Genomic DNA, 21,150 nt, shown 5'->3' with positions numbered 1-21,150 from the left:
TTTTTGAAAAAGTAAAAAAATTAAAGATCAAATTTTGTTTTAATTTTTTTTTAAATATTTATTCAAATATTATTATAAAAATTCATATCAAATGAATAAATTATTTATTAAATATAAAATTTTTTATTATTTTTAAAAATTATAATAATTATTTATTATTTTTGTTATATTTTTAAATTATTTTAGTAGTTGTTTTATCGATAACATCAATGAAAACTTTTTTTATTAGCGACTGAGGTACAAAATTAGTAGTTAACCGATTTATTTATTTATTTATTTTCTTCCTTCTTAGTTTATGTACGTACTTATTTTTTAGAACAACTTATTTGTACTTGCAGATCTAGTAATTATCCTGAATCCAGAGTAAACAAAAGCCTGCATAACTGAATTATCTCAAGATTTGAGAGTTCAGGTTTTATGAAGTTAATGCTATTAAAGCATATTTATCATTGCTAGCTTCTGCCTTTAGATAATAAGACATCAAAACATATGTGAGTACATGATAGTAGTCGTGGTTTTAGATGAGAAGGCAAAGTGATATATTGATATAATGGACATGGTGTTCATAGATATATAGAAATATGTTTTAGTTCTTGTTTAAGGCTTCCTAAACAAAGATTTAGCGTAAAAATAGAGAAATTCTAGACATGAATGGTTTGAATAGGACATAAATTAATTTAATCTTTTCACGAGTTAGTATTAACTCTGTTAGGGACTGCTCTAAGCTCAGTTCATTTACTTGCCGGGTCGGAAAAGCACCTCCGACCTAGGCCTAAACCAACCATAAGAGAACTCGACGGGTCGGCTCTCGGATACTCGATCCGGGCAGAGTACGGCCACACTTTCTGTGCGGACCAAACTCCCACCTAGCTAAAATGGTCGGGTCGGAGTTATCGGAACCGGACCCGAATCCCCGACCTGACGGTTAGGACTGCCAACGCTTTCCCACGTGAGCAGGAATAGCACAAAGTATCCTGGAGAGTGGGCCAGGTCACCTTTAGGCCCTCCCAGCACGGTATATAAGGGGAGAGGTCAGCACTCCCCCCAAGGTACACATCATTTTACCTAATTTGGCTACCAACTCGTACGGACACTGACTTGATCGTCGGAGTGTCCTTACAGGTGGCCTCCCCCTCCCCGCTCCACACGCTTCTTCTGACGTCATCGACATCCGAATCCTCGCTCCATGTCAATCCAGGGTCTTATCCGTTCCCCCGTGTCTAAGCACCCGACCTATCCGGGACCCGAAGTCTCCAGGTGACGAACATTGGTGCCGTCTATGGGGACCCTGTGGACATGGAGCGACTCCCCATGTCGGAGGAGCTTTGCGAAGGTGGCAGGGCTCGCCTGAGCCGGGCGAGTTCGACGGCCCGCATCGCCGAACGCCCCCACTCCTCCGTTCAGCCCGACTAACAAATTTACACCAAGACCCCCGAAAGGCGTCCTTTCGGAGGAACAGGAGCCGATAGCGCCAAGATTATGCAAGAACTCAGGTACAGAGTACAAAACTTAGAGCGAGAGCTAGCAGCGAAAAGCCAACCCCACGGAGATGCCAATCGCTCCCGTGGCGAGGCTAGCCGATCTCGCACGCGAACCCGATCTCCCCCCCTCCCCAAGGACGCGAGAGCCGGGAAGGGAGTCCAACGAAGCGTGATAAGACAAACACGCAAGCGACCTCCCGACCCCACCAGGACAAGTCCGAAGGGCGGGGGGAATCCCAGAAGGGGAAAGCCAAGAGACGGCAAGAACCCATCATCATGGGATCCACCCCTTTCCATTCCTCAATCCTCAAGGTCCGGCTCCCAAAGAACTTCGATAAGCCAATGGACATGAGGTATGACGGGACCAAAGACCCTCAGGAACACCTCACCGCCTTTGAAGCAAGAATGAATTTAGAAGGGCTAGGCGACGCAGTGAGATGCCGGGCATTCCCTGTAACGCTAGCTGGCCCAGCGATCCGGTGGTTTAACGCCCTCCCGCAAGAGTCCATCACGGCTTTCGTAGATATCTCCCAAAGCTTCCTAGCTCGGTTCACAACACGCATAGCTAAGGCTAAACACCCGATCAACTTGTTAGGAGTCACCCAGAAACCTGGGGAACCCACTAGAACGTTCTTGGACAGGTTCAATGACGAATGCTTGGAAATTGACGGTCTCACAGACTCGGTCGCCAGCCTCTGCCTAACAAACGGCTTGCTAAATGAGGATTTCAGGAAACACCTCACGACCAAGCCTGTGTGGACCATGCAGGAAATCCAGAGCGTTGCCAAGGAATACATCAATGATGAGGAAGTAAGTCAGGTCGTAGCAGCCAACAAACGACCGCCCCCTAACCCACCACCTCGGCAAACCCCCCAGGTCGACAGATATAAGGAGTCCCCCAGGGACGGAACTTCAGCCAAACAGCACAAGCAACATCCACGAGTAGGAAAGTTCACAAACTCCACGCTACTTACGGCGCCCATAGTAGAATTCTACCAACAAATTGCAGACAAAGGAAACCTAGCCAGACCTAGACCTCTGAAAGAGAGAACGGGAGGCAACAAAAACCTTTATTGTGACTACCACAAGGGGTTTGGTCACAAAACACAAGACTGCTTCAACCTCAAGGATGCCTTGGAATAAGCCATCAGAGAAGGAAAACTGAGTAAATTCTCCCGGCTCATCAGAGAGCCGAGGAGGCGGGAAAGAGAGCGCTCCGAGGAAGATCGGAGCCGAACTGTCAAGCCAAGGCAAGAACCCCCAGGGGATGCCACTAACCCCCCAACTTTTGTGGTCAACATCGTAGTCAGACGGGACAGCCCCCCAAATCCAAGTCGGCCGCAAGAAGAGACACCCGGGTGCTCTCCATATCGACAGATGGCCTTGCCACCTGCAAAAGGCACCCCACAATATCCTTTGGCCCAGAAGATAAATGGTTCAATGACCTCCCCGAAAACCCCCCATGGTAGTTACAGCCATGGTCGGAACAGGGCTGGTTAGGCGCATCCTCGTCGACACAGGAGCAGACTCTAATATCCTATTCAGAAATGTCTTCGACGCCATGGGACTCAAGGAATCTGACCTCAAAAACCACCAACACGGGGTCATGGGACTAGGTGACAACTATATCAAACCCGACGGGACGATCTCTTTCCCAATCAGCCTGGGAACTGGTGACACCAGGAAATCGGTTATGGCAGACTTCGTAGTCCTTAGAGACTCCACCACTTATAACATCATCCTAGGGAGGAAAACTATCAATGAATTCTCAGCTGTGATACGCACTAAGTTCCTAATAATGAAGTTCATAACGGACAAGGGAACAATCGGTTCCATAAAGGGAGACCTAGAGACGGCAGTCGCCTGCGACAGCGCCAGTCTCTCCTTAAGAAAAGAATCAAAGAAGGCAGCTGGCGTATTCCTGGCAGACCTGGATGTCAGGGTGGAGGACAAACCAAGACCTGAACAAGAAGGGGACATGGAAAAGTTCCAAAATAGGGAAATTGGCAGATCAATTCACTTTCATAAACAGGAACCTACCCCATGAACTCAAGGGCCCCCTCATAGAGATCGTAAGGGCAAACAACGACCTCTTCGCATGGACCCCATCAGACATGCCGGGATTAGATCCCGAGGTCATGTCTCACCGGCTAGCCATAAAACCCGAGGCCAAACCGGTAGCCCAGCGGCGAAGGAAGATGTCGCAAGAAAGAGCAGAAGAAGTTGCCAAACAAACAGCAGGACTGCTTGGAGCAGGGTTCATCAAGGAGCTTGAGTACTCAACGTGGCTGTCCAATGTCGTCCTAGTCAAAAAAGCCACTGGAAAATGGAGGATGTGCGTCGACTACTCCGACCTGAACAAAGCATGCCCAAAAGACTCCTTTCCCCTCCCAAACATTGACACCCTAGTTGACTCGACAGCGGGGTATCGTTTCCTCGGTTTCATGGATGCTTATTCCGGCTACAACCAAATCCCGATACACCAACCTGACGAAGACAAAACAGCATTCATAACACCCAGGGGCACCTATTGCTACAAGGTAATGCCCTCCGGACTGAAGAACGCAGGAGCCACCTACCAAAGGCTAATGAGCAAAGTCTTCCATGACCTCATCAGCAAAACGGTAGAGGTGTATGTTGACGACATCCTGGTAAAAACCGTAGAGATGAGCAAGTTAATGGACGACCTCCAGGCTGTCTTCAAAGCGCTAAGAAAATTCAACATGAGACGTAATCCGCTTAAATGCGCATTCGCCATGGAAGCAGGGAAATTCTTGGGGTTCATGATCACACAGAGAGGGATAAAAGCCAACCCAGACAAGTGTGAAGCCGTCCTCAAAATGGCAAGCCCAGGATGCATCAAAGATGTGCAACGACTCACCAGAAAACTCACGGCATTGTCTCGGTTCCTCGGGGTCTCAGCTGAAAGGGCCATCCCATTCTTCAACCTAATGAAGAAAGGAATCACCTTCGAATGGACCCTGGAATGCGAAGAAGCGTTTGGCCATTTCAAGAGGATACTCTCGGAACCTCCTGTACTTAGCAAACCCAAAGAGGGTGAACCCCTATACTTGTACCTGGCCGTGACAATGCAAGCAATGGTGGCAGTCCTAGTACGGGAGGAGGACAAGACCCAGCGGCCAATATACTTCATTAGGCAAATACTTCAAGGGGCAGAGATGAGGTACACCAAGTTGGAAAAGTTAGCCTACGCCCTACTAATCTCATCCAGAAGGCTAAAACAATACTTCCAAGGGCACATAGTCATTCTGAGAACCGACCAAGCCATCCGACAAGGAGAATGATGACGTGGGCAATAGAGCTATCCCAATATGATCTACGATACGAGCCAAGACAAGAAATCAAAGCCCAAGCTATGGCAGACTTCCTTGTAGAAGTCACAGGGGAAACTCCCGACACACCGGACACACAGTGGAAGCTCCATGTTGACGGAGCATCCAACCAAACGTTCGGAGGCGCCGAAATCATCCTCGAAAACTCGGCAGGAATAGTCTATGAGCAATCCATCAAGTTCGAGTTTCCGGTCTCCAATAACCAGGCCGAATACGAAGCAATGATAGGAGGATTGATACTAGCCAAAGAAGTCAGATCATCAAAAGTTGAAGTCAGCAGTGACTCCCAAGTCGTCACCTCCCAAGTAAACGGCAACTACTAAGCCAGGGATGTGCTGCTACAAAAATACTTAAAAAAGGTGAAAGAAATATGCAAAAGCTTTGAAGAAGTTGATGAGCGGATAATTTATATGCTTTTTGGCATTATTTTTAGGTAGTTTTTAGTAAGATCTATCTACTTTTAGGAATATTTTTATTAGTTTTTATGAAAAATTTACATTTCTAGACTTTACTATGAGTTTGTGTGTTTTTCTATGATTTCAGATATTTTCTGGTTGAAATTGAGGGATCTGAGCAAAAATCTGATTCAGGCTGAAAAAAGACTGCTGATGCTGTTGGATTCTGACCTCCGTTCACTCGAAATGGATTTTGTGGAGCTACAGAACTCCAAATGGCGCGCTCTTAATTGCGTTGGAAAGTAGACATTCAGGGCTTTCCAGAAATATATAATGGTCCATACTTTGTTCGAGCTTAGATGACGCAAGTTAGCATTCAACGCGAGTTCCATGCTGCATTCTGGAGTAAAATACCAGAAACACGTCACAAACCAGAGTTAAACGCCAAACAGACATTACAACTTGGCGTTTAACCCCAAGAGAAGCCTCTGCACGTGTAAAGCTCAAGCTCAGCCCAAGCACATACCAAAGTGGGCCCCGGAAGTGGATTTCTGCACTTAGACTTATTTCTGTAAACCCTAGTAGCTAGTTTAGTATAAATAGAACTTTTTACTATTGTATTTTCAATCTTGGAACTTTTAGTTCTTAGACCAGGGAGGCTGGCTATTCGGCCATGCCTGGACCATCACTTATGTATTTTCAACAGTGGAGTTTCTACACACCATAGATTAAGGTGTGGAGATCTGCTGTACCTCAAGAATTAATGCAATTACTATTATTCTTCTATTCAATTCAAGCTTATTCTTGTTCTAAGATATCATTCGTACTTCAACCTGATGGATGTGATGATTCGTGACACTCATCATCATCCGTCCTTATGAACGTGTGCATGACAACTGATGAGCGGATAATTTATACGCTTTTTGGCATTGTTTTTAGGTAGTTTTTAGTAAGTTCAAGCTACTTTTAGGGATGTTTTCCTTAGTTTTTATGTTAAATTCACATTTCTGGACTTTACTATGAGTTTGTGTGTTTTTCTATGATTTCAGGTAAATTCTGGTTGAAATTGAGGGATTTGAGCAAAACTCTGAAAAAGGCTGACAAAAGGACTGCTGATGCTGTTGGATTCTGACCTCCCTGCACTCGAAATGGATTTTCTGGAGCTACAAAACTTCAATTGGCGCGCTCTCAACGGCGTTGGAAAGTGGACATCCAGGGCTTTTCAGCAATATATAATAGTCCATACTTTATTCGGAAATTGATGACGTAACTTGGCGTTGAACGCCAAGTTCATGCTGCTGTCTGGAGTTAAACGCCAGAAAAACGTCATGATCCGGAGTTGAACGCCCAAAACACGTCATAACTCGGAGTTTAACTCCAAGAGAAGCCTCAGCTCGTGGATTGATCAAGCTCAGCCCAAACATACACCAAGCGGGCCCCGGAAGTAGATTTATGCATCAATTACTTACTCATGTAAACCCTAGGAACTAGTTTATTATAAATAGAACATTTAACTAATGTATTTGACATCTTGGGACGCATAGTTCTCAGATCATGGGGGCTGGCCATTCGGCCATGCCTGAACCTTTCACTTATGTATTTTCAACGGTGGAGTTTCTACACACCATAGATTAAGGGTGTGGAGCTCTGCTGTACCTCAAGTATTAATGCAATTCTATTTTCTTCCATTCAATTCTCTTTTATTCTTATTCTAAGATATTCATTCGCACCCAAGAACATGATGAATGTGATGATTAGATAACCCTCATTATCATTCTCACTTATGAACGCACGTGATTGACAACCACTTCCGTTCTACATGCAACAGAGCTTGAATGCGTATCTCTTAGATTCCCCAACAGAATCTTCGTGGTATAAGCTAGATAGATGGCGGCATTTATGAGGATCCGGAAAGTCTCACCTTGTCTGTGGTTTTCCGAGTAGGATCCTGGGAATCCGGAAAGTCTAACCTTGTCTGTGGTATTCCGAGTAGGATTCCGGTAATGAATGACTGTGACATGCTTCAAACTCGCAAGTGCTGGGCGTTAGTGACAAACGCAAAAGAATCAAGGGATTCTATTCCAGTAGGAGCGGGAACCAACCAGTGATTAGCCGTGCTGTGACAGAGCGCGTGAGCGTAGTTTTCACTGCGAGGATGGGATGTAGCCATCAACCATGGGTGATGCCTCCAGACGATTAGCCATGCGAGTGACAGCCGCAGAGGATCATTTTTCCGAGAGGATTGAAAGTAGCCACCGCTGATGGTGAACCCCTATACACAGCTTGCCATGGAAAGGAGTAAGAAAGATTGAGTTGAAGCAGTAGGAAAGCAGGCGTCCTTGAGCCATGCAGCATCTCCATATGCTTATCTGAAATGCCCACCAATGAATCCGCATAAGTATTCTATCCCTTTATTTATTTCCTTTTATTATTAATTTTCGAAACCATAAATCAATATTTAATCTGCCTGACTGAGATTTACAAGGTGACCATAGCTTGCTTCATACCAACAATCTCTGTGGGATCGACCCTTACTCACGTAAGGTTTATTACTTGGACGACCCAGTACACTTGCTGGTTAGTTGAACGGAGTTGTGAATTCAACCAGTGCCATAATAATGATGCCTCTCAAAATAGTTAGAACATTGATCACAAATGATCCATGGTTCCCTCGTGCCAATTTCTTAAATTCCATAATTTTACAAGGAGTGCAACTTAAAGAATAAGGATCACAATTTCGTCCACCAAGTTTTTGGCGCCGTTGCCGGGGAGAAGAAGGGGTTGTGTTGTGTGAAAATGAAGTAGAAGGGAAGGGTATTTATAGGGAGAGGGGTGGGTGGGTGTTCGGCCAATTTGGGTGGGAATGGGTGGGAAATTGAATTTGAATTTTATGAAGGTAGGTGGGGTTTATGGGGAAGAGTGGGGTGATGTGAATGGTGAATGGGGAATTGGGAAGAGGAATTGAGGTGATTGGTGATGGGTGTTGGGAAGTGTGACATGGGGAGTAGGAAGAATGAGATTTAGGATTAGGAGAGTGTGATTAGGATTAAAAGGTAAGGTGGGAATATGTTAGGTGGGGATTCTATGGGGTCCACAGATCCTGAGGTGAAAACAAATACCATTCCTTCACCATATAGGCATGTAAAATGCCTTCATGCATCATTCTGGCGTTCAAACGCCCATTGGTGCATGTTCTGGGCGTTCAACGCCCATGTAATGCATGTTTCTGGCGTTGAACGCCAGTTTCATGCTTGTTTCTGGCGTTCAGCGCCAGTTTGTCCTCTCTGTGCACGTTCCTGGCATTTAACGCCAGGTTGTTGCTTGTTTCTGGCGTTCAGCGCCAGAATGGTGCTCTGTTCTGGCGTTGAACGCCGGCCAGATGCACCTTACTGGCGTTGAACGCCAGTCTGTGCTACCTCCAGGGTGAAAAATTTTTTCTTCTGTTTTTGACTCTGTTTTTAATTTTTTTTTTGATTTTTTTCGTGACTTCTCATGATCATTTACCTAATAAAACACAAAATAACAATAAAATAGTATAAAATAGTAATTAGATAAATAAATTTGGGTTGCCTCCCAACAAGCGCTTCTTTAATGTCAATAGCTTGACAGTGGCTCTCATGGAGCCACAAGGTGATCAGGTCAATTTTAGTGTGGTCCCAACACCAAACTTAGAGTTTGGATATGGGATCTTAACACCAAACTTAGAGTTTGGTTGTGGCCTCCCAACACCAAACTTAGAGTTTGACTGTGGGGGTTCTTCTTGACTCTGAACTGAGAGAAGCTCTTCATGCTTACTCTCTTTTGTCACAGAGGGATGGCCATGTGCCTTAAACACAAGGTATTCCCCATTCAATTGAAGGACTAATTCTCCTCTGTTGACATCTATCACAGCTTCTGCTGTGGCTAGGAAAGGTCTTCCAAGGATGATACATTCATCATCTTCCTTCCTAGTGTCTAGGATTATGAAATCAGTAGGGATATAAAGGCCTTCAACCTTTACTAGAACGTCCTCTACTACCCCATAAGCTTGTCTCAATGACTTGTCTGCCAATTGCAATGAGAACAAGGCAGGCTGTACCTCAATGATCCCCAGCTTCTCCATTACAGAGAGTGGCATAAGATTTATCCCTGACCCCAGATCACATAGAGCTTTTTCAAAGCTCATGGTGCCAATGGTACAAGGTATTGAGAACTTGCCAGGATCTTGCTTCTTTTGAGGTAGAGTTCTCTGAATCCAAGTATCTAGTTCATTAATGAGCAAGGGAGGTTCACTTTCCCAAGTCTCATTACCAAATAACTTGGCATTCAGCTTCATGATAGCTCCTAAGTATTGAGCAACTTGCTCTCCAGTTACATCTTCATCCTCTTCAGAGGATGAATAGTCTTCAGAGCTCATGAATGGCAGAAGGAGATTTAATGGAATCTCTATGGTCTCTATATGAGCCTCAGATTCTTTTAGATCCTTAATAGGAGACTCCTTCTTGCTTGAGGGACGTCCCAGGAGGTCTTTCTCACTAGGATTTTCGTCCTCCTCCTCCCTTGTGCATTCGGCCATATTGACTATGTCAATGGCCTTGCACTCTCCTTTTGGATTCTCTTCTGTATTGCTTGGGAGAATACTGGGAGGAGTTTCAATGACTTTCTTACTCAGCTGGCCCACTTGTGCCTCCAGATTTCTAATGGAGGATCTTGTTTCATTCATGAAACTAAAAGTGGCCTTTGATAGATCAGAGACTATATTGGCTAAATTAGAAGTGTTTTGTTCAGAATTCTCTGTCTGTTGCTGAGAAGATGATGGATATGGCTTGCTATTGCCCAGCCTATTACGTCCACCATTGTTAAAACCTTGTTGAGGTTTTTGTTGATCCTTCCAGGAGAAATTTGGATGATTTCTCCATGATGAGTTATAGGTGTTTCCATAAGGTTCACCCATGTAATTAACCTCTGCCATGGCAGGGTTCTCAGGATCATAAGCTTCTTCAGAAGCTGCCTCTCTAGTACTGTTGGATGCATGTTGCAATCCATTCAGATTTTGAGAGATCATGTTGACCTGTTGAGTCAACACTTTGTTCTGAGCCAATATGGCATTCAGAGTATCAATTTCAAGAACTCCTTTCTTCTGAGGTATCCCATTGTTCACGGAATTCCTCTCAGAAGTGTACATGAACTGGTTATTTGCAACCATGTCAATGAGTTCTTGGGCCTCTTCAGGCGTTTTCTTCAGGTGAATAGATCCACCTGCAGAATGGTCCAATGACATTTTCGAAAATTCAGAGAGACCATAATAGAATATATCTAATATGGTCCATTCTGAAAACATGTCAGATGGACATCTTTTGGTCAGCTGCTTGTATCTTTCCCAAGCTTCATAGAGGGATTCACCATCTTTTTGTTTGAAGGTTTGAACATCCACTCTCAGCTTGCTCAGCTTTTGAGGAGGAAAGAATTTATCCAAGAAGGCAGTGACCAGCTTATCCCATGAGTCCATGCTATCCTTGGGTTGTGAATCCAACCATACTCTGGCTCTGTCTCTTACAGCAAAAGGGAAAAGCATGAGTCTGTAGACTTTAGGATCAACTCCATTTGTCTTTACAGTCTCACAGATCTGCAAGAACTCAGTTAAAAACTGGTAAGGATCTTCAGAGGGAAGTCCATAAAACTTGCAGTTTTGTTGCATTAAAGCAACTAGCTGAGGTTTCAGCTCAAAGTTATTGGCTCCAATGGCAGGAATGGAGATGCTTCTTCCATCAAACTTGGACGTTGGCTTTGTGAAGTCACCAAGCATTCTCCTTGCATTATTATTATTATTTTCGGCTGCCATCTCTTTCTCTTGTTCAAAAATTTCTAAAAGGTTGCTTCTGGATTGTTGTAATTTAGCTTCTCTTAATTTTCTCTTCAGAGTCCTTTCAGGTTCTGGATCAATTTCAACAAGAGTGCCTTTATCCCTGTTCTTGCTCATATGAAAGAGAAGAAAACAAGAGAAGAAAGAGGAATCCTCTATGTCACAGTATAGAGATTCCTTTATGTTAGTAGAAAAAGAAAGGGGGTAGAAGAATGAAGAAGGAGATTCGGATTTTGGATGAAGAGAGGTGAAGAGAAGTGTTAGTAATTAAATAATTAAATAGAAGAAGAAAAGAGGAGGGAGAGTTCGAAAATAATTTTGAAAAAGAGTTAGTGATTTTCGAAAATTAGAACTAAATGTAATTGAAATTAAAATTTGAAACAATTAGTTAATTAAAAAGAATTTTTGAAAAAGAGAGAGATATTTTCGAAAATAGAAGGGAGAGAAGTAGTTAGGTGGTTTTGAAAAAGATAAGAAACAAACAAAAAGTTAGTTAGTTGATTGAAAAAGATTTGAAATCAAAATTTAAAAAGATAAGAAGATAAGAAGTTAGATAAGAATTTTTTTTTTTTGAAATCAAATTTTGAAAAAGATAAAATTTTTGAAAAAGATAAGATAAAAATTTTACGAGAAAGATATTTTGAAAAAGATTTAATTTTTAAAATGACTTAACTAACAAGAAACTACAAGATAAGATTCTAGAATTTAAAGATTGAACCTTTCTTAACAAGAAAGTAACAAACTTCAAATTTTTGAACCAATCACATTAATTGTTAGCTAATTTTCGAAAATTAGATGTAAAGATAAGAAAAAGATTTTGAAAATATTTTGAAAAAGATTTTTGAAATTTTCGAAAAATATAAAAAAAATGAAAAAGATATGATTTTTGAAAAAGATTTTGAAAAGATAAGATTTTTAAAATTGAAATTTTGACTTGACTTGTAAGAAACAACTAATTTTTAAAAATTTTTGACCAAGTCAACCCAAAATTTCGAAAATTTGGAGGGAGATAAGGAAAAGATATTTTTTTGATTTTTGAATTTTTAATTATGAGAGAGAAAAACAACAAAAATACTCAATGCATGAAATTTTTAGATCAAAACCATGAATGCATGCAAGAATGCTATGAATGTCAAGATGAACACCAAGAACACTTTGAAGATCATGATGAACATCAAGAACATATTTTTGAAAAATTTTTGATGCAAAGAAAACATGCAAGACACCAAACTTAGAAATCTTTAATGCATGGAAAATATGAATGCAAAAATGCACATGAAAAACAACAAACAACACAAAACAAGAAATCATCCAGATCAAACAAGAGGACTTATCAAGAACAACTTGAAGATCATGAAGAACACCATGAATGCATGAATTTTCGAAAAGAATGCAAGAAAAAATTTTTAAAGCATGCAATTGACACCAAACTTAAAAATTGACTCAAGACTCAAACAAGAAACACAAAATATTTTTGATTTTTATGATTTTATGATTTTTTTGTATTTTTATTATTTTTTTTTTCGAAAATATTTTTGGAAAAACGAAAAATAAAAGAAAAATTTTTGAAAAAGATTTTTGAAAAGAAAATTACCTAATCTGAGCAACAAGATGAACCGTCAGTTGTCCATACTCGAACAATCCCCGGCAACGGCGCCAAAAACTTGGTGGACGAAATTGTGATCCTTATTCTTTAAGTTGCACTCCTTGTAAAATTATGGAATTTAAGAAATTGGCACGAGGGAACCATGGATCATTTGTGATCAATGTTCTAACTATTTTGAGAGGCATCATTATTATGGCACTGGTTGAATTCACAACTCCGTTCAACTAACCAGCAAGTGTACTGGGTCGTCCAAGTAATAAACCTTACGTGAGTAAGGGTCGATCCCACAGAGATTGCTGGTATGAAGCAAGCTATGGTCACCTTGTAAATCTCAGTCAGGCAGATTAAAATTGTTTATGGTTTCGAAAATTAATAATAAAAGGAAATAATAAAAGGGATACTTATGTAGCCTCATTGGTAGGAATTTCAGACAAGCGAATGGAGATGCTGTATGGCTCAGGGACGCCTGCTCTCCTACTGCTTCAACTCAATCCTTCTTACTCCTTTCCATGGCAAGTTGTGTATAGGGGTTCACCATCAGCGGTGGCTACTTTCAATCCTCTCGGGAAAATGGTCCTCTGCGGCTGTCACTCGCATGGCTAATCGTCTGGAGGCATCACCCATGGTTGATGGCTACATCCCATCCTCGCAGTGAAAACTACGCTCACGCACTCTGTCACAGCACGGCTAATCACTGGTTGGTTCCCGCTCCTACTGGAATAGAATCCCTTGATTCTTTTGCGTTTGTCACTAACGCCCAGCACTTGCGAGTTTGAAGCACGTCACAGTCATTCATTACCGGAATCCTACTCGGAATACCACAGACAAGGTGAGACTTTCCGGATTCCCAGGATCCTACTCGGAATACCACAGACAAGGTGAGACTTTCCGGATCCTCATAAATGCCGCCATCTATCTAGCTTATACCACGAAGATTCTGTTGGAGAATCTAAGAGATACGCATTCAAGCTCTGTTGCATGTAGAACGGAAGTGGTTGTCAATCACGTGCGTTCATAAGTGAGAATGATAATGAGGGTTATCTAATCATCACATTCATCATGTTCTTGGGTGCGAATGAATATCTTGGAATAAGAATAAAAGAGAATTGAATAAAAGAAAATAGAACTGCATTAATACTTGAGGTACAGCAGAGCTCCACACCCTTAATCTATGGTGTGCAGAAACTCCACCGTTGAAAATACATAAGTAAAGGGTTCAGGCATGGCCGAATGGCCAGCCCCCTAAATGTGATCAATAGCCTCCTAGGATGAAGAATAAAACAAAACTGAGACCAAAGATGTCAAATACATTAGTTAAATGTTCTATTTATAATAAACTAGCTCCTAGGGTTTACATGAGTAAGTAATTGATGCATAAATCCACTTCCGGGGCCCACTTGGTGTATGTTTGGGCTGAGCTTGATCGATCCACGAGCTGAGGCTTCTCTTGAAGTTGAACTCCGAGTTATGACGTGTTTTGGGCGTTCAACTCCGGATCATGACGTTTTTCTGGCGTTTAACTCCAGACAGCAGCATGTACTTGGCGTTCAACGCCAAGTTACGTCATCAATTTCCGAATAAAGTATGGACTATTATATATTTCTGGAAAGCCCTGGATGTCTACTTTCCAACGTCGTTGAGAGCGCGCCAATTGGAGTTCTGTAGCTCCAGAAAATCCATTTCGAGTGCAGGGAGGTCAGAATCCAACAGCATCAGCAGTCCTTTTGTCAGCCTTTTTCAGAGTTTTGCTCAAATCCCTCAATTTCAGCCAGAATTTACCTGAAATCACAGAAAAACACACAAACTCATAGTAAAGTCCAGAAATGTGAATTTAACATAAAAACTAATGAAAACATCCCTAAAAGTAGCTTGAACTTACTAAAAACTACCTAAAAACAATGCCAAAAAGCGTATAAATTATCCGCTCATCACACAAAAACTTGGTGGGCGAAATTGTGATTTATACTTTCACACAACTCGAATAATATTCCTCGGTAATGGCTCCAAAAACTTGGTGCACAATACCATGGTCTAAAATCAACTTCACAGTCTCGCTCAACTAACCAGCAAGTGCACTGGGTCGTCCAAGTAATAAACCTTACGTGAGTAAGGGTCGATCCCACAGAGATTGTTGGTATGAAGCAAGCTATGGTCACCTTGTAAATCTCAGTTAGGAAGAATTAAATTGTTTATGGTTTCGAAAATTAATAAAAAGAAGAAATAATAAAAGGGATAGAATACTTATGTAGATCCATTGGTGGGAATTTCAGATAAGCATATAGAGATGCTGTATGGCTCAAGGACGCCTGCTTTCCCACTGCTTCTACTCAATCCTTCTTACTCCTTTCCATGGCAAGCTGTGTATAGGGGTTCACCATCAGCGGTGGCTACTTTCAATCCTCTCGGGAAAATGGTCCTCTGCGGCTGTCACTCGCATGGCTAATCGTCTGGAGGCATCACCCATGGTTGATGGCTACATCCCATCCTCGCAGTGAAAACTACGCTCACGCACTCTGTCACAGCACGGCTAATCACTGGTTGGTTCCCGCTCCTACTGGAATAGAATCCCTTGATTCTTTTGCGTTTGTCACTAACGCCCAGCACTTGCGAGTTTGAAGCACGTCACAGTCATTCATTACCGGAATCCTACTCGGAATACCACAGACAAGGTTAGACTTTCCGGATTCCCAGGATCCTACTCGGAATACCACAGATAAGGTGAGACTTTCCGGATCCTCATAAATGCCGCCATCTATCTAGCTTATACCACGAAGATTCTGTTGGGGAATCTAAGAGATATGCGCCCGGCCTAAGGTAGAACGGAAGTGGTTGTCAATCACGCGCGTTCATCGGTGAGAATGATGATGAGTGTCATGGATCATCACATTCATCAAGTTGAAGTGCAACGTATATCTTGAAATAGGAATAAATAGAATTGAATAGGATATCATCTTAATGGCATTGAAACTTGAGGTACAGCAGAGCTCCACACCCTTAATCTATGGTGTGTAGAAACTCCACCGTTGAAAATACATAAGTGAAAGGTTCAGGCATGGCCGAATGGCCAGCCCCCATGATCTGAGAACTATGCGTCCCAAGATGTCAAATACATTAGTTAAATGTTCTATTTATAATAAACTAGCTCCTAGGGTTTACATGAGTAAGTAATTGATGCATAAATCTACTTCCGGGGCCCACTTGGTGTATATTTGGGCTGAGCTTGATCAATCCACGAGCTGAGGCTTCTCTTGGAGTTAAACTCCGAGTTATGACGTGTTTTGGGCGTTCAACTCCGGATCATGACGTTTTTCTGGCGTTTAACTCCAGACAGCAGCATGAACTTGGCGTTCAACGCCAAGTTACGTCATCAATTTCCGAATAAAGTATGGACTATTATATATTGCTGGAAAGCCCTGGATGTCTACTTTCCAACGCCGTTGAGAGCGCGCCAATTGGAGTTCTGTAGCTCCAGAAAATCCATTTCGAGTGCAGGGAGGTCAGAATCCAACAGCATCAGCAGTCCTTTTGTCAGCCTTTTTCAGAGTTTTGCTCAAATCCCTCAATTTCAGCCAGAATTTACCTGAAATCACAGAAAAACACACAAACTCATAGTAAAGTCCAGAAATGTGAATTTAACATAAAAACTAAGGAAAACATCCCTAAAAGTAGCTTGAACTTACTAAAAACTACCTAAAAATAATGCCAAAAAGCGTATAAATTATCCGCTCATCAACAACCATCTCCGTTCTACCTAAGATTGAATGAATATCTCTTGGATTCCTTAATCAGAATCTTCGTGGTATAAGCTAGAATTATTGGCGGCCATTCTTGAGATTCCAGAAAGTCTAAACCTTGTCTGTGGTATTCCGAGTAGGATTCAGGGATTAAATGACTGTGACGAGCTTCAAACTCGCGATTGTTGGGCGTAGTGACAGACGCAAAAGAATCAATGGATTCTATTCCGACATGATCGAGAACCGACAGATGATTAGCCGTGCTGTGACAGAACATTTGGACCATTTTCACTGAGAGGATGGGAAGTAGCCATTGACAACGGTGATGCCCTACATACAGCTTGTCATAGAAAGGAGTAAGAATGATTGGAGGAAGACAGTAGGAAAGCAGAGATTCAGAAGGTACAAAGGATCTCCATACATTTATTTGAAATTTTCACCAAGGATTTACATAAGTATCTCTTTGATCTATTTTATGCTTTATTTATTATTATTTTCGAAAACCATTATAACCATTTGAATCCACCTGACTGAGATTTACAAGATGACCATAGCTTGCTTCATACCACAATCTCCATGGGATCGACCCTTACTCACGTAAGGTATTACTTGGACGATCCAGTGCACTTGCTGGTTAGTTGTGCGAAGTTGTGACAAAGTGTCATTCATGTTTGAGAGCACCAAGTATATTGGCGCCATTGTTGATGATCACAATTTACGCGCACCAAGTTTTTGGCGCTGTTGCCGGGGATTGTTCGAGTTTGGACAACTGACGGTTCATCTTGTTGCTCAGATTAGGTAATTCTGTTTTCCAAAAAGTTTTCAAAAAATTTAAAAAAAAATTATTTGTTTTCGTTTTTCAAAAAAAAATTATTTTCGAAAAAAATACAAAAAAATTTAATAAAATCATAAAAACCAAAAATATTTTGTGTTTCTTGTTTGAGTCTAGTGTCAATTTTTAAGTTTGGTGTCAATTGCATGTCTTTAAAAATTTATGCATTTTTCGAAAACTCATGCATGGTGTTCTTCATGATCTTCAAGTTGTTCTTAGTAAGTCTTCCTGTTTGATCTTGATATTTTCTTGTTTTGTGTTTTTTGTTGTTTCTCATATGCATTTTTGAATTCTTAGTCTCTAAATATGAAAAATTTCTAAGTTTGGTGTCCTGCATATTTTTCTTTTCTTGAAAATTTTTCAAAAATAAGTCTTGATGTTCATTTTGATCTTCAAAGTGTTATTAGTGTTCATCTTGACATTCATAGTGTTCTTGCATGCATTAAGTGTTTTGATCCAAAATTTTCATGTTTTGGGTCATATTTGTGTTTTTCTCTCTCCTCATTAAAAATTCAAAAATAAAAAAAATATCTTTTTCTTATTTTGCTCATAATTTTTGAAAATTTGAGTTGACTTAGTCAAAAATTTTTAAAAACTTAGCTATTTCTTATAAGTCAAGTCAAATTTTCAATTTTAAAAATCCTATCTTTTCAAAATCTTTTTCAAAAATCAAATCTTTTTCATTTTTTTATTATTTTCGAAAATTTTTAAAATTTATTTTCAAAATTTTTTTCTTATCTTTATTTCAAAATTTCGAAAACTTTACTAACAATTAATGTGATTGATTCAAAAATTTGAAGTTTGTTACTTTCTTGTTAAGAAAGGTTCAATCTTTAAATTCTAGAGTCATATCTTTTAGTTTCTTGTCAGTCAAGTAACCAATTTTAATTTAAAAAAAAATCAAATCTTTTCCAAAATATCTTTTTCAATCATATATTTTCAAAATATCTTTTTCAAATCATATCTTTTTCAAAATTGATTTCAAAAATCTTTTCTAACTTCTTATCTTTTTAAAATTAATTTTCAAATCTTTTTCAACTAACTAATTGACTTTTTGTTTGTTTCTTATCTTTTTCAAAACCACCTAACTACTTTCCTCTCTCTAATTTTTGAAAGTTACCTCCCTCTTTTTCAAAATTCTTTTTTTAACTAATTGTTTCAAATTTTAATTTTTATTTTATTCCTTTTCTTAATTTTCGAATTTTAACTTTAATATTTTTCTTTTATTTTAGTTAATTTTCGAAAACTCTTCTCTCTCATCTCTTTCTATTTATTTATTCATTTACTAACACTTCTCTTCATCTTAAAATTCGAACCCCCTTTTCCTCTCTGAGTTCGAATTTTCCTCTTTTCCTTCTTCTATTCTTTTCTTCTTCTACTAACATAAAGGAATCTCTCTATTGTGGTAAAGAGGATCCCTATTATTATTTTCTGTTCCCTTCTTTTTCATATGAGCAGGAGCAAGGACAAGGACATTCTTGTTGAAGCAGATCCTGAACCTGAAAGAACCCTAAGGAGGAAGCTAAGGAAAGCTAAAGCACAACCCTCTGTAGAGGACTTGACAGAAATTTTCGAAAAAGAGGAGGAGATGGCAACCGAAAATAATAACAACAACAAAAACGCAATGAGGATGCTTGGTGATTATACTACACCTACTTCCAACTTTTATGGAAGAAGCATCTCAATCTCTACCATTGGAGCAAACAATTTTGAGCTAAAGCCTCAACTAGTTGCTCTAATGCAACAGAACTGCAAGTTCCATGGACTTTCATCAGAAGATCCCTATCAGTTTTTAACTGAATTCTTGCAGATCTGTGAGACTGTTAAGACTAACGGAGTAGATCCTGAAGTCTACAGGCTCATGCTTTTCCCTTTTGCTGTAAGAGACAGAGCTAGAACATGGTTGGACTCACAACCTAAAGATAGCTTAGACTCCTGGGATAAGCTGGTCACGACCTTCTTGGCTAAGTTCTTTCCTCCTCAAAAGCTGAGCAAGTTTAGAATGGATGTTCAGACCTTCAAGCAAAAAGATGGTGAATTCCTCTATGAAGCTTGGGAAAGATACAAGCAGATGACCAAAAAGTGTCCTTCTGACATGCTTTTAGAGTGGACCATTTTGGATATATTCTATTATGGTCTGTCTGAGTTCTCTAAGATGTCACTGGACCATTTTGCAGGTGGATCCATTCACCTAAAGAAAACGCCTGCAGAAGCTCAAGAACTCATTGACATGGTTACAAATAACCAATTTATGTACACCTCTGAGAGGAATCCTATGAGTAATGGGACGCCTCAAAAGAGGGGAGTTCTTGAAATTAATGCTCTGAATGCCATATTGGCTCAGAACAAAATGTTGACTCAGCAAGTTAACATGATTTCTCAGAGTCTGAATGGATGGCAAAATGCATCCAACAGTACTAAAGAGGCATCTTCCAAAGAAGAAGCTTATGATCCTGAGAACCCTGCAATGGCAGAGGTAAATTACATGGATGAACCTTATAGAAATACCTATAATTCCTCATGGAGAAATCATCCAAATTTCTCATGGAAGGATTAACAAAAGCCTCAACAAGGCTTTAATAATGGTGGAAGAAACAGGCTTAGCAACAGCAAGTCTTTTCCATCATCTTCTCAGCAACAAATAGAGAATTCCGAGCAGAGCCCTTCTAACTTAACAAACATAGTCTCTGATCTATCTAAGGCCACTTTAAGTTTCATGAGTGAAACAAGGTCCTCCATTAGAAATCTAGAGGCACAAGTGAGCCAGCTGAGTAAGAAAATCACTGAAACTCCTCCTAGTACTCTCCCAAACAATACAGAAGAGAATCCAAAAAGAGAGTGCAAGGCCATTGATATAATCACAATGGCAGAATCCAAAGAGGAAGGGGAGGACGTGAATCCCAATTAGGAAGACCTCATGGGACGTCCTCCAAACAAAAAGGAGTTCCAACTTGAGGAACCTAAGGAATCTGAGGCTCACCTAGAGACCATAGAGATTCCATTGAACCTCCTTTTACCATTCATGAGCTCTGAGAACTATTCTTCCTCTGAAGAGGATGAAGATGTAACTGAAGAGCAAGGTGCTCAATATCTAGGAGCCATCATGAAGTTGAATGCCAAGTTGTTTGGTAATGAGACTTAGGAAGGTGAACCTCCCTTGCTCATTAGTGAACTAGATACATGGGTTCAGCAAACTCTACCTCAAAAGAAACAAGATCCTGGTAAATTCTTAATATCTTGTACCATAGACACCATGACCTTTGAGAAGGCTTTATGTGACCTGGGGTCAGGTATAAATCTTATGCCACTCTCTGTAATGGAGAAACTAGGGATCTTTGAGGTACAAGCTGCAGGAATCTCATTAGAGATGGCAGACAAGTCAATAAAACAAGCTTATGGATTGGTAGAGGACGTATTAGTGAAGGTTAAAGGCCTTTACATCCCTGCTGATTTCATAATCCTAGACACTAGGAAGGAGGAGGATGAATGCATCATCCTTGGAAGACCCTTCCTAGCCACAACAGGAGCTGTGATTGATGTTGATAGAGGTGAACTAGTCCTTCAATTGAATGGGGACTACCTTGTGTTTAAAGCTCAAGGTTATCCTTATGTAAACATGGAGAGGAAGCATGAAAAGCTTCTCTCAATACAGAGTCAAACAAAACCCCCACAGTCAAACTCTAAGTTTGGTGTTGGGAGGCTAAAACCAAACTCTAAGTTTGGTGTTGAACCCTGGTGCGCGGAATTGTGATCATCAATGGCGCCATCAACATGGTACGCTCAATTGCAATCTCAACTCTTTATCACAACTTCGCACAACTAACCAGCAAGTGCACTGGGTTGTCCAAGTAATAAACCTTACGCGAGTAAGGGTCGATCCCACGGAGATTGCTGGTACGTGATGTGT

The 21,150-nt window shown here is 40.8% G+C and overlaps 1 protein-coding gene and 1 non-coding gene across 2 annotated transcripts; one reads left to right on the top strand and one right to left on the bottom strand.

Annotated features, from left to right (window-relative positions):
• Positions 1 to 1,823: 1,823 nt before the first annotated feature.
• LOC130980760 (uncharacterized) lies at positions 1,824 to 2,624 on the top strand. The gene has a single exon (XM_057904409.1). It carries the CDS (start codon positions 1,824 to 1,826, stop codon positions 2,622 to 2,624), a length of 801 nt encoding a protein of 266 aa, XP_057760392.1.
• Positions 2,625 to 19,236: 16,612 nt separating this feature from the next.
• Positions 19,237 to 19,340, bottom strand: LOC130983328 (small nucleolar RNA R71). Its single transcript, XR_009087325.1, has one exon. It is a non-coding gene; the product is annotated as a small nucleolar RNA R71 (small nucleolar RNA).
• Between the last annotated feature and the right edge of the window lie 1,810 nt (positions 19,341 to 21,150).

Source organism: Arachis stenosperma, chromosome 5, assembly GCF_014773155.1.
Source record: "Arachis stenosperma cultivar V10309 chromosome 5, arast.V10309.gnm1.PFL2, whole genome shotgun sequence".
NCBI classification, from domain to species: Eukaryota; Viridiplantae; Streptophyta; class Magnoliopsida; order Fabales; family Fabaceae; genus Arachis; species Arachis stenosperma.
Note: the sequence above shows the minus strand (reverse complement) of the source record. Positions and strands in the feature narration are given on the sequence as shown.

Bases quoted from the DNA above. Each gene is read 5' to 3' on its own strand.
- LOC130980760 (XM_057904409.1), top strand. From the start codon at position 1,824: ATGGACATGAGGTATGACGGGACCAAAGACCCTCAGGAACACCTCACC.